The 16,069-nt window shown below is 37.4% G+C and overlaps 1 protein-coding gene across 7 annotated transcripts in view; it reads left to right on the plus strand.

The window, feature by feature from the left end:
- The window catches only part of UTRN (utrophin), a 367,449-nt gene that overhangs the window by 131,612 nt on the left and 219,768 nt on the right, over window positions 1-16,069 (plus strand). For all 7 annotated transcript variants that reach the window (XM_068677000.1, XM_068677005.1, XM_068677001.1 and 4 more), the window contains 7 exons: window positions 826-998; window positions 5,221-5,371; window positions 6,650-6,825; window positions 7,999-8,134; window positions 10,234-10,383; window positions 12,198-12,282; window positions 13,781-13,986. In XM_068677000.1, the coding sequence (XP_068533101.1) occupies window positions 826-998; window positions 5,221-5,371; window positions 6,650-6,825; window positions 7,999-8,134; window positions 10,234-10,383; window positions 12,198-12,282; window positions 13,781-13,986 (1,077 nt within the window). The remainder of the gene's footprint in view (window positions 1-825; window positions 999-5,220; window positions 5,372-6,649; window positions 6,826-7,998; window positions 8,135-10,233; window positions 10,384-12,197; window positions 12,283-13,780; window positions 13,987-16,069) is intronic.

Genomic DNA, 16,069 nt, shown 5'->3' on the forward strand with positions numbered 1-16,069 from the left:
GAATGATGCCAGTCCAAGTTGGCTACTCTTTTGTTTTATTGATAAGGTTTTCTCTTCATTGTTTACTTTGCACATTCCCTTAAGTATGACTGGGAGTGTTTATGTTAAGATGGGTTTAAAAAACATCATTTAGGTGCAGGTCTCATCTGATTTTGAAACTTTGGTATATTCTAAAGTCTTTTCAGAAGAAGCAAATAGCAGACTACAGATTTCTATAAGTACTGATGTTTTAAATTAAAAAAAAAAAAAAGTAAATTGCACTGTTTGCAAGGTTGGCTTGTCCTCTGAATGCAAAGGCAGTCTTACAGCGGTGTCTGGTTTTCAGGCACACCTATATCGTAGCTCACTGATATTTGCTATTCACTACTTTAACTTTTTCATTTAAATCTAAAACTAACTCTTATGTAGCTTTTGCCTTCACAGTTCTGTGCTTATCAATTATTTGAAACAAAGTCAAATCTGGTAGCTATTTTTTTGTATGGGGAAAGGAATATGTACAGTGTCCTCATGATACACATGTGGATTTGTTTAATAAGGTAGTGTTTTGAAAAGTATGGTATGACCATTTTCTTCAGGAAAAGATTTACCTGTATAAAGTATTTCATTGTCTTAATTAAAAAAAATAAATGAAGACATGCTTAAGAAGATGTGATTTACTGTTAAGGTCAGCTGCTATAGATGATTTAATCTATGAACTGCTAACAGTCATGGTCTTATTGTAGGTACTGTTTCGAAACAGCGTTTTGAAGAGGTTACTTTCTGGTATTTTTTTCACCTTGCTGGTGTTGGCTTTACTGATGGCTTGTGTTATTATTGTACTTGCAGAATGTAAAAGATAATTTGGATAAACTTGGGGATCAGATTGCAGTCATACATGAGAAGCAGCCTGATGTTATTCTGGAAGCATCTGGGCCCGAGGCGATACAAATAGGAGATGCACTAACCCAGCTGAATGCGGAATGGGACAGAATTAATCGGATGTACAATGATCGGAAGTGGTAAGTCAAGGGTGTTTGGTGTCTGTGACCTAGTGGTAAATATTTTATCCTGGAACATAAGTGTTGTAAAAACGTACTCTGACAATGAAGGCAAAGTTTGAGAATAATCAACTGTAGTATGTCAGTATTACAGATTAATTGCCAGAATTATTGAACACTGAAAGAGCTACCATGCAAATGGTAGTTTGGGTACTTTTGTAGAGTTTATTTTTACTTAATAGTGTAGAATATTTTGTTCATAAAACGTAAAGCTTTTGTAACAGTATATTGCAAATAAAAGTTCCAGCAGAAAAAACATTAGGTGAGAAATCTTTTAACAAAGAATTCAAAGCTCGTGGTCCTTTTGAAGGAGGAAGGGAACTTGCAAGGAAAGGTCTTTAAAATATATCTTAGAATCATAGAATATCCTGAGTTGGAAGGGACCCACAGGGATCACTGAGTTCAACTCCATGTATGATAGCTGCTAATATCTCTGTTGTCAATAGTTGAGGAGGAGAGATTACTGTATTATACTGTTTTGTATTTGAAAGAACAAGAGAATATTGCAGTGCATGCTCAGGTAAAATGCTGCATTTCCTATTTGCTTTCCACAAAAATATCAAATAGTTGTAATATCTCTTATCCCCAAAAGCAGGACAAAAAAATACAACCTAAACTTTAATTTATACAGAAGATATTCTAAACAGAAAATGTCTTATCTGCAACATCTTTAAGTGTTTAAAATCAAACTCTATACCACCTTGTCACACGTGGATGAGTGTGTCAGAAAGGTATAGGCTGGCTCTGCAAGAATTTTAAGCTGGAAATAGTGAAAGTATGTTCAGGAAGTTACCAATAAGTTGAAGATACAGTACAAACAGTAGTAGATACTGGGACTGCTGCTATTGAAAAAACTTTATGACTGAAGATGGTTATATGAAAACTAAAATTAAATGTGAATTTTCGTACTGGAGTTACATTTGCTTTTTAATGTTAATGTAAATAAGATGATGGTTGATGCAGAAGTTCTGTAGAGTACAATGCCATGTCTAGCCATGTTCACTTGCATTGTAGCATCAGAAATCTGATACCAAACATGGTTGGTAGTGTATTTTGAAGAGGTGCTTTTAGGAAGCATGTGTCATGCAAGCTGCAGAGCACTGGGGTATACGTAGGAATGCAAAATTGGTTGGTGTTGTCTGAGCAGGGACTTCGGGAAGTTCTTTGCCACTGGGTCAGTGAAGCATCAAGACTTCTAATGCATTAATGTTGTTTCACCATGTTTTAATTTTAGAATAGTGTTGCTAGCTGGGTATCACTTCGGGTTCTTGCTGGCTGCCACTGGTCACCTGATACATTTGGAGACAAGTGCTTTAGAACCTGGTACCTGGCTATATGCAGCTATTTTTGTTGTCTTCACAGGTACAAGGCACAATGGGCTTTAGTTATGCCTTTTGTGCCCTGTAACTTAATTTCACATTATTATCCTTTTGTAAATATCAATAACATTTCATTTACTACTAAAGCTTCATTTCATTAAGTAGTCAGGGTTAACCAGAAACCTAACCTTTCCATTAAAGGTGATAACCGTATCAGAGTAACTTCAATGTTTTTGATTAGCTGGCAAAATACAACAAATCACCCCCTCACTTGGTTCACTGAGTACAAATTAATCTTGAACTTCCTAACATTTGTAAAGCTTTGCATCTTAATGAGAATGTTATTGGGCATGGTTTTGATACAAAAGGGACTGCTAAAGCTAAAATGGTATATAACTTCTTAAATTTAAGTGCTGCAATGTTAATGGGAGGATGTATTTCGATTAATGAAAACAGTTTTAGCATCAATATTAAAACACTGTATTTTGGTATTAATATTCGTAAACCTTTTCTGTTACTGTGAAGTTACTGTTTTTTTAACTGAAAGTTCTTCTTGTTTTTTCCATTCTTCCCTAAGTATAAGAAAGAAGACTAGAAAACTCCATCTCCTTAATAACTTCTGGCTTTTTTTCTGTTTCTGGGGTGCATGGAGATTTTGACAGAATTAATAGAACAGCATTTGAAGTCTTTTGCAAAAGACTGATTTAGTATTCAGAGGTAGTAATGATTTTGTGATTGAGTACTAGCTAAGTAGTTAAACCTTGTATAAAAGCTCAGATGTAGCCAAACAACTATAATTGAACGACATTTACCAAGGCTTTTAATAGCTCAACTAAATCCAATTGACTGCAGTTTAAATTAAACACATGTAAAATAAAATGTTTTTATTTTTTTGTATGTGATTGTGTGTGTGTGTGTGTCTGTATATGTACAGACCTAACAACTCGTTGAGCTGCATGCTCAAACCAGTGCTGGTTTGCTTGTTCTGCTGCTTCTGCCGTAGACTTTCCACCAGAGCTACAAGTGCTGGTAGTTTGGGAATGAGCTGTGGTTTGGAAGTAAGTGCCTTCCCTTTGAGGAGGCTGGATGTAGCCAAATCTTGGTGCCGTAGTGACAGGACTTTGGGAATTTAATCCTTCAGCTGAGGCAGACTGCATGGTGAAACAGCAGCAGGTGCATCTGGCTCAAAACGGGAGCCAGAAACTTCAGCTGGGTGCACAAAATGCTGTTGGAGCTGTAGGCAGGAAATGGATGTCAGAGGAGTTAAAGCTTTGTATTTTCAACGTTCTCCTTGTAAAATTTTAAAACTCTAGATTCTGGAAAAAGTCATGTTTGCAAAGCTCCCTCAGAAATGTTCATTTTGAAGGAAGCCATTAAAGTATTCTTTTAAACTATCTCAAGTGCTTAGAATATCTCTTCTCATTAAGTGTAAAATTAGCTACTATCCTGAGACAATATATTCAGTTAAAGCTTGTAAAATGTACCTGAGAAATAAAAGGAGAACAAGATTTGGGGTCAGTCTACAGACTGGTCTAGTGTATTGTGCTGAGGTATGCGTAAGTATCTGAAGTGGTAGAACCTAGGAAATAGGGTCAGAAAAAATAATGTAGAGATTTTCTTAGGCTTTCTTCTTAGAATTATAAATATAAAGAATGATAACAATAAAAAAAAAAAACACCTGTAAGTACCAGAAAATATGGATAATCCTTGATAAAAATGAGATAAGAATTTTGATGAAAATAATCTCATTAGAACTCTGGGATTGCTGAATTTAATTAGTGAAGAAAATAAATGCAACATAGATCTTTCAAGCCTTTCTTGTTATACTGCTGATTTCAGATTACATTTGTATATACACAGTAACCCTTGAGTCTTTGCTGTTGAAGTTGTTTAAGAAAAAGTAATGGGCTGCAGGTGAGGTCTTTCTTCCCCTCACATCAGCAAGGACCTTCTGATTCTCAGGAGAGTTGGCCTCCTATGTCTTTAAAGAAGGCTGGTTTTATTACTTGGGAATGGTACTATCTAGTCTGCAAGAGTTGATGTAAGTCTTATGTTTTGTCTCAAGTCTCTTGAGACATCTGTCCTATTTGTTCTGTAATTGCTAACATTTTGTTAGCGATCAATAAATTGAAAACGAGTCTCTCACTATACTTTTCTGACATGGTTTTCTTATTTAACGTTCATGGACTGTTGTTTGTTGGTCTGTTAACATTGTAGACCTCTCACTTAATTAAAAACAACTTTCTGACTATAGCAATTCAGCCTTTTCCATACTTGAAAATGTTACCCTTTAAGCCGCACATTAATTTGAGGCTGCAAATACGGTAATAATAGCAAAATGTATGGGAAATTGTTGGATTCAATTATAGAAGAACTACTTGTGCAGGTCTGCTGGTAATACAGTCAGTCCTATATAGTCAAAATCACCTTCGCTTATTAAATTCCAGGCACCAGCAGTGCACAGTTTCTAAATTAGAAAAAAAAAATATCTGAGCAATTAATCATATTTCATGTTTCATGCTGTCTGATATCTGAACTGTTTTATAATAAAGAAAAAAAGGTTCTGCAGACCAATTTGATGCAGCTAATCAATCTTTATTTTTCTAAGCGATAGAAACAAAAGTTCACTAAGGACTGCCTTTTTTCCTTTAGCTGGGGGTTAATGATAGTTTGTGTTGTGGGCTTTTACCAGCTAATACTATGTCAGGGAGCCCTCAGTGCTGGGACTCGATTATCCAAGCTATATGCTAGTCTTTCTGTTTCACGAGGCAAGTTGTATGGAATTCTTAAATATCACTAGAGCAGGAATCTTATTTTTTTCCACTGATACATTTGGATAATTTTTCAACTTTGTTTTCCTACAGTTGCTTTGATAGAGCGATTGAGGCATGGAGACAATTCCACTGTGATCTCAATGACCTCTCCCAGTGGATAACTGAAGCTGAAGGGTTATTAGCTGACGCCCATGGTCCAGATGGCAGCCTGGATCTGCAGACAGCTGGGCTGCATCAGCAGGTATGTACAATGTGCCCAGAAACTGGGCAAGCTGGAAAACCTACCTTTTTTTCTGTTTGTCTAGAACTGTAGTTTTCTATGTATATGTCTACTGTTAAGACTGTGCAATTATGTAATTTTCAATTGCAGTTCAAAATGGTTCATGGGGATGATCACGACTCAACCTTATAGCATGAATCCCATTGTGGAAGGTTTTGAGATAATTTGATAATGCAAACGTTGGCATAATTTTTGTTGTTTTGTTACGACTTTAAAATTATGTTAATAAGCTAAGAAATGAAGCACAGTATTTCATTTATTTCCTATTCATAATTAAAAGAAGAAGAACAGAACCCAATTATGGTCAATTATAACTTACAAAGTTATATATATTTTTAAACTAATTATTTTTCAAGATCCTGCTTCATATAAGTAATCCAGAAAATTAGAAGATTTCAGTTATGGGTACCATAGATTTGACTGTTTCTGACTTCAGTTCTACAATTTAATTCTCTGGATCCTCATTATGGAAGAGCAGGCTTTTCTGTTTAACTAAACTACTCCCTGTTAAATAAAGGGAAGAAAACATAAGTTTAAGAATCATGTTTTTTTTCTTTGTGAGAAATGGTTATCCAAGTGTTACCCTAATGTATAGTTTGTATTTATCCTTGTTACTGCTTAGATTTTATTTCTAGGGCATTTCCTGTCCCCTTCTTGAATTACCTTGTTTCTATTTTAGCTGCAGAGATATTTGTACTAACAATGTAAGCTTTTTACGGTTGTTAGGGGTATTTGAAGATTTGATCCTGACAACTTCTGACTTCCTTCAGTTTCATGGATTTGTTGTCATGTCTGGGGAGCATGGATATAATTATCCTAGCTAAAATACTAAGTTACAGAAATAGCCATGGCCATGGCTTATGAGAAGAAGTGCTTAAAAAAATTCTCACCATCTGTTAGCAGTACTAGAAAGTGCTGTACATTAAAAGGAAAGGAATCAAAAGTGAGTGTGAATTCTGACGCTGGTTTAAATGAATTCTTGTGATCCTAAGTAGTATTCAGCAGCCTATTATGTATCATTACCTCTTTTTATGACACTCATTAGAAAATTAAACCAGATTTAACAACAGACTCTTAATTACGTAAATCAACAGCCTCCAATTTTAAGTGAGATGGCTTTAAGTGCCTGTTCCAGTAAAATAATATGTACCCAGGATTCATTCTGCATGTTATGAACCACAGATCAAAGTCGCTTCAGGTCAGTAATAAAATTCTCTGGCGCTTTTATGCTTTTGACAGGAACTTGAAGAGGGAGTCAGCAGCCATCAGACCAGTGTTTCGGCATTGAACAGAACTGGGGAAGGGATCATACAGAAACTCTCTGCTACAGATGGGAGCTTCCTGCAGGAGAAGCTAGCAGGTCTGAATAGGCGCTGGAAAGCAATCACTGCAGAGGTCATGGATAGACAGCAGAGGTAATAAGTTAATCAGAAATTTGGATGTCTAACCAGACGTGATGAGGAGAATCTCATTTAGAAGACTCTAAGAGAGTAGGAGGGGTAGCACATTCTATGGCATGCTGCCGTTAATTTTAATTTTCCTGATATTCAGACCTCTTTTTTTGTTTGTTTTGAACCATCTCCTAGAACAGATTCTTCATAAATGCAGCTGCAATTGACTGCCTAGTAAGTCAGTGTTTAATGCAGCCCACCGAAAGAAAACCATAAAAAACTGATATAAATTTTTTATAAATATTTTCCTTTGTTTTCACAATCATTTCATTACTAAGCCAGACAGTTTTTTTTTTTTTTGGAAGCAACACTCATCTAGTTTCTGTGGCTGAAGCTGAACTGTAAGTTCATTACCTTGATTTCTGCTTTTGCATTGTCAAAGACAGGCTAGTTGAAATAACTGAATTGTGGAATTCAAGAACAATACTACAAAACAAAAGCTTTAGGTTTGTATTCACTACAGTTTAATTAAGCTGACTAGGCATATTCTGAACAAAATGAAAATCTCTTGTGAAAAGAAGTCTTAAATTTTCTTCAAAAGATCAAAGTGCAAGATTTTCTGAGATGAATACACAAATTTTCAGTGTACTTGAGAATACAAGGTTCTCCCCTCAATTCTATTAGATTTCTTTAACATTGAGGATATATCACTGGAATGAATAGTTATTTTTGGAGTTATTTATATGGTCATATGTATACATATTTTAATACTTTGTGATACATTGAAGAACAGAATAAGATTTTTCTTAATTAGTTTCAGAGGTTCTTTTAAAGCTATGTGTGATTTGGGGGATTTTTCCCTTGGAAGGTCTAGGGACGTTTCTGATGTTTTCACAAACATTGGTCTTATTGTGGCTTTAAATGATTAGGCCTGAAAGTGTTGTCATTACTATAACTTATGTTTAGTGTTTGTTACAGACTTTTAAAAGTCTATTTTGTGACGTTGGAACTGAAATTTATCTATTTTTAAGGTGGTAGTATTAATTTGAAAGTAGGTTGAGTTTTAATGATGTGACTAGAATTAATTCTTCAAAGTTCTTTGGCCACTGAAAAGCATGTTACTGTTAATCAGATGCAGGACTGGCATGGCATATTCACTGCAGAAGTGCACGTGGATTTTTTGTTTTCATTTTTAAGGCTAAAAGGAGAGAATCAGCAGTTGATAGATTACAGAAAGAAGCTCGATGAGCTGCGTTGCTGGTTGGAAAATGCAGAGAATGCTCTGGACACGAGATTTACATTCAACCATGAAGAAAACTTACGAGAATTACAGGTAAGATCTGTTTGTGTGTGTATGCATGTGTGTTTCATGCAAAGTATCAGGACATGTCTTTCGGAGAGGGGAATTTTCACAGTGTAATTTGCCAAAGAAATACTACGGTCGTGTGAAAGTTCTGTGAGTTTACTTACCCAAGCAAGGAGCATCTAATAATGAAGTCAGGTCAAGTTAATAACTACGTTATCTAGCCAGATGATGGTGGCTGTTTCAGAAAGTGAGAAATAAACATTAAACATAAAACATATACAATTATTAAGTGGAATTTTACTCAGGTTGGTATCTACAAGTCTACTTAATAATTGTGAAAACTTCAGCAAAAAGCCAATAGAAACTGACAAGTCTCTACAGTGGGTGAGCATGTGCCATTGTCAGTTTACTGGGCAGCTTTAATACTTTGTATTTCATGTTTAAGATTTTATTTAACCTGCTGTTTAGTCTTGTAAAGACTTTGGTCATTTTGTGTTACTTAGATGCATGCACACGTGTATTTTTCCTGTTTGTGTCTGGCTTTGACAGCAAAATACCTTTGGCTCTACGATGGGCGAAAGAGAATGCGTCTGGAGTCCTAGAAAGAATGGGAGGAATAGTCAATCCCACATGCTTGATTTACTTTTTTTTTTTTTTTTTTAAATTAATAAATAATATAAAAAAGTCTACTGCTAGATCAAATCAGGTGGAAAACCTTCAAATTACAACAAATGCATATAAATGATGTAAATTAGTTGCTGTTGTATGTCTAAACAAATTCAGTCTTTTATATCAATTGAGTAATGGCTAATGAGCTTCCATGAAAATCTACTTCTTTCTTGTGGTCCACCTTAACATAGATGCCTGAAGTGAAAGGTAGAACTATATTAAGGGGAGGTGGGGGGAAGATTTGCTAGAGAAACACTGACAGGGAATTACTAAGTGCCATATTCAGCCCTGCTACAGCAGGAACGTCTCATGGGATTATGGTTATGCATAGTAAGGGAAGGTGCGTTCAGAGTAGAAAGGTGCTGGTGAGATTACTGGGCTATTCAGGAGGGTAAAGAAACTTTGAGAGCTCACCTTGTTTTGTCCAGTCAAATAAAGAACAACAAGAACAGACCCGATGATTACAAGATAAAAAAGGGGAGATGAGCTATTATTAAAAGCTACTATTGGGGAAGTAGAAATAACAGATGTTAACTGATCAGTCAGGAATAAATACAATCTGGGAATGACATGGAGATTTCTAAATAAAGGTTCTGAAACAGCTAAGAGGTTATAGTATATGGAAGGAAAAAAAAAACAACAACACAAAAAATTAAAAACCATCTTTTTTAAAAAATACACCCTTGAAAACTTAGCAAAGGCACTATATTGGAGTGGATAGTTGTAATGTATACTTGCTATTGTAATTTGTTTATTCCAGTGCTTAAAGATAAAATTTGTGATTCCTGCTCCACAGTGCTCTTGGTCTATGGGCAAATAATAGCATAATTATGTTAAAGTTGATGGGAAGTGCATCCAAGCATAACCTTCTTTTTGTAGGATCTGCCCTGTACTTTTATCTTTAAAGAGAAAGATGACTTTTGGAAGTTGATCAAAATCAAATTGTAAGGTTATGTTAGTTTTTAAAAAACTTCAGAGCATGTTTTGTTAAGAAGAATTTACCTTGTGATGGTAGTGATCTACCATGTACTTGTGTAACAAGAGTGGGCCCATAGTTTTTTGTTTTTTGTTTTTTTTTCTTTTTAACTATGGTAGGCAATAATTTTGATTGACAGCATGTTGCCTTTTGGATACATGGTACATCCAGAAGTGATCAAACAGAATCATCTTGTGAGATGAGAATCGGTGTGCATGATATGAGGTTGTGTATGTAGTTTAGCTATTACATTTGCAGCTTCATGGATGTTTTCCAGTTAGCAAATGATGATGGTATTTCAATAAATTTTCCAAACATAACAGAATCCCCCCCACAAAAAAACACACCAGCCCCTACCCCTTTTGTTATGTATTTCAAGGGAAAATTCTAAATATTGGAGTAAAAGGAAAACTCTTTTTTACCTGTTACTGTTTAAGTGTGTGTGTTTGACTTCAGTCCAAAACTCTTCTGTACTTTTTAGGTCTTAAATGAAGAGATGGAATTACAAGGAGACAAACTGGAATGGTTGAACAGAACTGAACCCGAAGTTATTCTGGATAAAAATGTCAGTCTTCAGGAGAAAAACAAACTGTCTGATAGCCTGCAGTCCCTCAATGTGAGATGGAATAAGGTATTCATTTGTTCAGCATTTTTACGTGAGGCTGAAAATATAGCAATGTACTCAGAATTTGGGTTTCACATTTCCATTACTTCTCTGGGCTACCTGTTCCAGTGCCTCACACTCTAGTAGAGTGTAAAGAATTTCTTTTTACTGTCTAATCTAAACCTACACTTTGTTTTAAACTGTTACCCCCTTGTCCTTTCATGATGCTCCCTGATAGAGTCTATCCTCATCTTTTCTGTAGGCCACCTTTAAGTACTAAAAGGCTGCTGTAGGGTCTTCTCAGAGCCTGCTATTCTCCAGGCTAAGTAATGCCATCTATCTCAGCATCTCATCACAGAAGAGGTGTTCCAGCCGTCTGATTATCTTCATGGACCTCTTCTGGACCTATTTGAGCCGGTCCTTGTCTCTCCTGTGCTGGGGGTCCCAGAGCTGGATCCAGTACTCCACTTTTGTTACAGCCCAGGATACAGTTGGCATTCTGGGCTACAGGCTCACCTGTCAGCTCAGGTTCAGTTTTTCCTCCATCAGTACCCCCAAGTACCTCCTTCTCCAGAGGGCTTCTCTTAATCTACTCATTGCCCAGCCTGTATTCATGATTGAGATTGCACCAGCCCAGATGCAGACCTTGTACTTGGTCTTGTTGAACTTCAACAGGCTCACACAGGCACACCTGTCAGAGTCCCTCTGGGTGGCATCCCTTCCCTTCAGCATGTTGACTCATGACTCAACTTAGTGTTGTCCATTAACTTGCTGACAGTGCACTCAGTCTCACTGTCCATGCTGCTGACAAAGGTGTATTAAATAGCATCAGTCCCAATACAGACCCCTGAGGGATAACACTCATTGCTGGTTTTTACCTAGACATCAAGCCAGTATCTGTAGCTCAGTGAATGTGACCATCCAGCCAATTTCACTTATTTGAGTCAAGCACTAGCATTAATTTGAAATTGAGAGTATCACAATAAGTCTTTGCTTTATAGGAAAGCTGAATGTTTGCAGCTGCTAAGAAAACAAATGAAGCTGAGGTGAAACTCGTAGAGAAAATCCTCAGTCGAGTGTGTCTGGGGTTCTTCTTGAATATAGATAGTGTAAATTAAAAACTGTAGTGAACTGTACCAATTTGATCTCACATACTGACCAATGAGAAGAAAAGAACTCATTGGTTAGAGAAAATTGGATTTTTTTTTTTTCAAGTGGAGCTTAGAGAGACAGGTGAAAAAAGGAATAGAATTGTTTGGGATTTATAGTATGGACAAGGAAGGTAAGAATTTGCTGGGGAAAGGGGCTTTTGAAATTTTTAATTTTGTTTTTTAACCCAGCCAGACATGGAAAATAGGGATTTTATTTTTTTCCTTTGTATATTGGTTTTAAGTCATTCACTTCTAGAAACTACAGGCCGATTTATTTTCAGTACAATAGGGTTACTTTTTTTTTTTTTTTTTTTATTAATTACCTATTTCTCTACTTTCCTGTTGGTGATGACAGCAAAACATCATAATTCGTTTGAAGTGTACTCAAATAATGAGTCATAGCTTTGTTAGCTAGGCAGTAAAATCCACGCAAACAGTCTATCTAAAAAAACTTGATTTATTTCTCCAAGGTTTAGGTAAGGCACTGGAAGACTTTGGAATAACAAACACCCTGAGTACCTCTTGGCATTTTTATTTCTTTAAAATTATACTCTGAAAAACTTCACTGAAATATGAAACATGCTGTTGTAGCAAATGTGATATAGAACATCTTGTGTGTTCTAGTACATAATTTTTTGTTATTAATATAGATTTTTCTTACTGTTTTTGTTCCTCTCTGCTGGGCTGTAGGTGTTCAGAGAAGTGCCTGACAGACTGAGAGAACTGAAGGCATTTGTTGGGCAGACTCATCTTGTTTCACAGACAAAGCCTTCTGGTGAGTGACCAGTCCTTCTGTTGTATTGAGTTTAATCCTCGGGTGATTTTTTTTTGTTTCCTTTTTAACAACAATCTAAAAAGGAAAACCTTCCCTGTGAACTTAGGTGGAAATAAGCAATGTTATCCATTGCTTGGGCCTACCTTCATGTTACTAGGAGAGAGAGGGAAGATTTGGGCAGTAAAAAAGTCACTCAGGTTTTGGGGGTGTTCTTTGTCATTCCCCTAAATGTATTGAAAAAATGGGTTAGTAAAACTTAGATGAGGAGCCAGGGTACTACATAAAGAAAAAAAGCCAAATCATCTCTGTTTGTGACAGATCGTTTTCCAGTGGATTTGTACACTGTGGTCATGCCTTTTAGTAACTGAGACCCTATAAAAACTTTCCCTACGTCTATGTACTTCTGTAGTATCTCCTGTGTGCAGACTCTCTGCAGTTCTATAAATGTAATTCTGCACCTTTTGTCTCAGAATGGGCACAGGTAGGTCTGTTCTCATCTACTAGCTAGTTATTTTCCTAAACCCCATAAGGGAAGCTGTCAGAAAATGTGTTCTTGTATTGGACACTGATACTGGCAATCTTTTCAAAAGTTATTGGAGGCAGATCAGCAGATATGGTGTAAACAAGATGCCCAGGTCTTCATTTTAGAAAATCAGGTAAAAATACAGTCCTTGCCTGAAAAAAAAAATTCTTGAACTTCAGTAAATTATCTGTGTGTGTGTGTGTATATAAAATTCAGCAGCACCAAAAAAAGTTCAAGGAGGACAAACACCTTTTTTTTAAGCCTTTCAAGACTCTGATTCAGCTTGTTTCCCTTTCATGCAGGCTATTTCTTAAATAAAGCTTCTGTCTTTCTTTGATTGAGGCAAGTGTATAATATTTATGCTCCACCTTAGTTTGACTTGGTGTTTTGCTGGAGCTTATTTCTCCTTGCTTCTTCGTAGTGTCAAGTTGAACAGATAGAAAGGGTGGGGCTCAGCTAGTGGGCATCTGTCCCCTTTTTAGAACAGCTGTGTATTGCTGAGTCCATGGAGCATTTATTGTAGTAACTTGACATATTTGTGCTTAAGTGAACTCTAAGTCAAGAATGTGAAAACCTTTCTGCCACATAATAAAAAAGGAAGGAAGACAATTTTAGACAAATAACTTTGTATGCTTAATAGGCATCAGTTCCTATTCACGCCAAAGAGGATTTAGCTTCACTCTGTTAGAATTAATGCTGTTTTGCTTCTGCAAGTTTTCTCCTCATTTGTGTTGTGAGTGACTCATTTGAGTGACTCTTGGTATGCAATGAAATTGTAACTTCACAAAAAACAAGTAACATTGTGGTAACTTAGTTTCTTGTGGTTAGAAAGCCTCAAATACAAATTTTGCTATGTATTTTTTTTGTAGATGCTGTTGCATATTCATAGAAACTACCAAAAAAAAAAAAAATCCTGAAATTGTGCTTGTGGCCGTGATCTTTTTTCATTAACAAAAACCCCAAACTCTGTTTCAGATGTCCAAAAGGTGGTGCTATTATCATCTTCAATGGAAATTCCTGTTCAGACTCAGCAGGCTTTGGAACTTTCTGCACCTGCTGATCTGGATAAAACTACAACAGAGCTGGCTGACTGGTTGGTATTGATTGACCAGATGCTCAAGTCAAACATAGTCACTGTGGGAAACGCTGAAGAGATCAACCGGACTATTGCACGAATGAAAGTATGTGTTTTAGTGAAGACTAGACAGTTGTGATTTCTTTTCTGAATGTACAGGCTAGTAATGGGGGTTCTTTTGTTTCTTTTTTTTTTTTTTTTTTAAACAAACAAACAAAAAACCAACACTGCAGTAAATGCTTAACCTGCAAATTACACTTTAAAACCTGTTGATATTACACTCTCCTCTCTACCATTTCCTGTTTATTCCTCGCCTGCCTTTGTGAGCAAGATGTGAGGTAGACAGCACTACTATTTTTTTTGAAGAACTCCTACAAATGACATCTTTTTAGGAATGTTTGGATAACTACAACTTCCTATGGGCATGCAGTGTAATTTGTAATTTCATAGAATAACATGATCATAGAATCATAGAGTATCTGAAGTTGGAAGGGACACATAAGGATCATCAAGTGTAACTCCTGGCTCCACACAGGTCTACCCAAAAATTCAGACCATATGACGAAGAGCACAGTGCAAAAACTTCTTAAATTCTGACAGGCTTGGTGCCATGACTGTGCCCCTGAGGAGCCTGTTCCAGTGTGCAACAACCCTCTCAGTGAGGAACCTTTTCTTGATATCCAGCCTGACCCTCCCCTGTCCCAGCTTGCCACCGTTCCCTTGGGTCCTATCACTGGTCACTAAAGAGAATAGGTTGGTGCCTGCTCCTCCACTTCCTGTCATGAGGAAGCCGTAGACCGTGATGAGGTCTCCCCTCAGCCTCCTCTTTTCCAGGCTGAACAGGCCAAGTGACCTCAGCCACTCCTCATATGTCTTCCCCTCTAGGCCCTTCACCATCTTCATAGCCAGCTTGACGTGCGATATTTTGGAATTGCCTGATCCTGTGCTTTTAGGAGGCAGTGCTTAAAGACTGACCAGCACTGCTGGACACCAGTGCCTTCAAAAGCAGTTTCCCAGGGGTCCTTGCTAACTTGTTCCCTGAGCAGCCTGAAGTCTGCTCTCCCCATACCCAGGGCTGAAGTTTTGGTGGCAGTTTTCCTTCTGTCACCAAAAATTTTAAACTCAACCGCTTCATGGTCGCTAGGACCAAGACAGCCGCCAATTGCCATGTCCCCCACAAGACCCTCTCTGTTCTCCAGCAACAGATCTAGGAGGGCACCTTTCCTAGTTGGCTTCCTTAGCACCTGCACCAAGAAGTTATTATTGAGGTGCTTTAGGAACCTCCTGGATCTGCTCGTGTTGGCCGTTTGGTAATCCCAGTTGATGTCTGGCAAGCTGAAGTTCCCCATAAGGACAAGTCCCTCCACTGCCTTTACCCTCTCCCTGTAAATGTGTGTATCTGTATGGTGTGCATATATAAAAGATCAGAGCTTGGTAAGATGATAATAAGTGGGGGAGTGAAAAGCGGGTAGAATCATAGAATATCCTGAGTTGGAAGGGACCTACAACAATCACCGAGTCCAACTCCTGGATCCACACAGAACCACTCAAAAACCAGACCCTATGTCTGAGAGCATTGTCCAAACGCTTCTTGAACTCTGGCATGTACAGTGCTACGACCAGTTCCCTGGGGAGCCTGTTCCAGTGCCTGTTCTTCACTGAGACGTGATCCTTTTAATGATATCTCCCTGAACCTCCCAGCTCCATGCCATTCCCTCAGGTCCTGTCACTGTCCCCAGAGAGCAGAGCTCAGCGCCTGCCCCTCCGCTCCCCTCATGAGGGAGCTGCAAGCTGCCAGGAGGCCTCCCCTCAGCCTACTCTGCTCTGGGCTGAACAAACCAAGGGATCTCAGCTGCTCCTCACACATCTTGCTCTTTAGACCCTTCATCATCTTCATATCTCTTCTTTGGACACTGATAACTTTGTCTTTCTTATGTTGGGTTGCCCAAAACTTCACACAGTATTTGAGACTTTGGTTATCTGTGTGGTTTGTACAGGTTAGACTTTACATCAGAATTTTCAGTTTTACGTCAGAATACTTTTGCCCTTTAAAGCAGTGCTATAATACTCTAACAGTTCAAGGGTTGTAGTAGTGATGGTATAGCCATCTGTCTCTGGAGATGTAAGTGTTTTGTTTTATGTATAAATAATACAGACATTGTTAACTACGCTCTGCTTTTTGTACCTAA

This window comes from Anas acuta, chromosome 3 (genome assembly GCF_963932015.1).
Source record: "Anas acuta chromosome 3, bAnaAcu1.1, whole genome shotgun sequence".
Taxonomy (NCBI): Eukaryota; Metazoa; Chordata; class Aves; order Anseriformes; family Anatidae; genus Anas; species Anas acuta.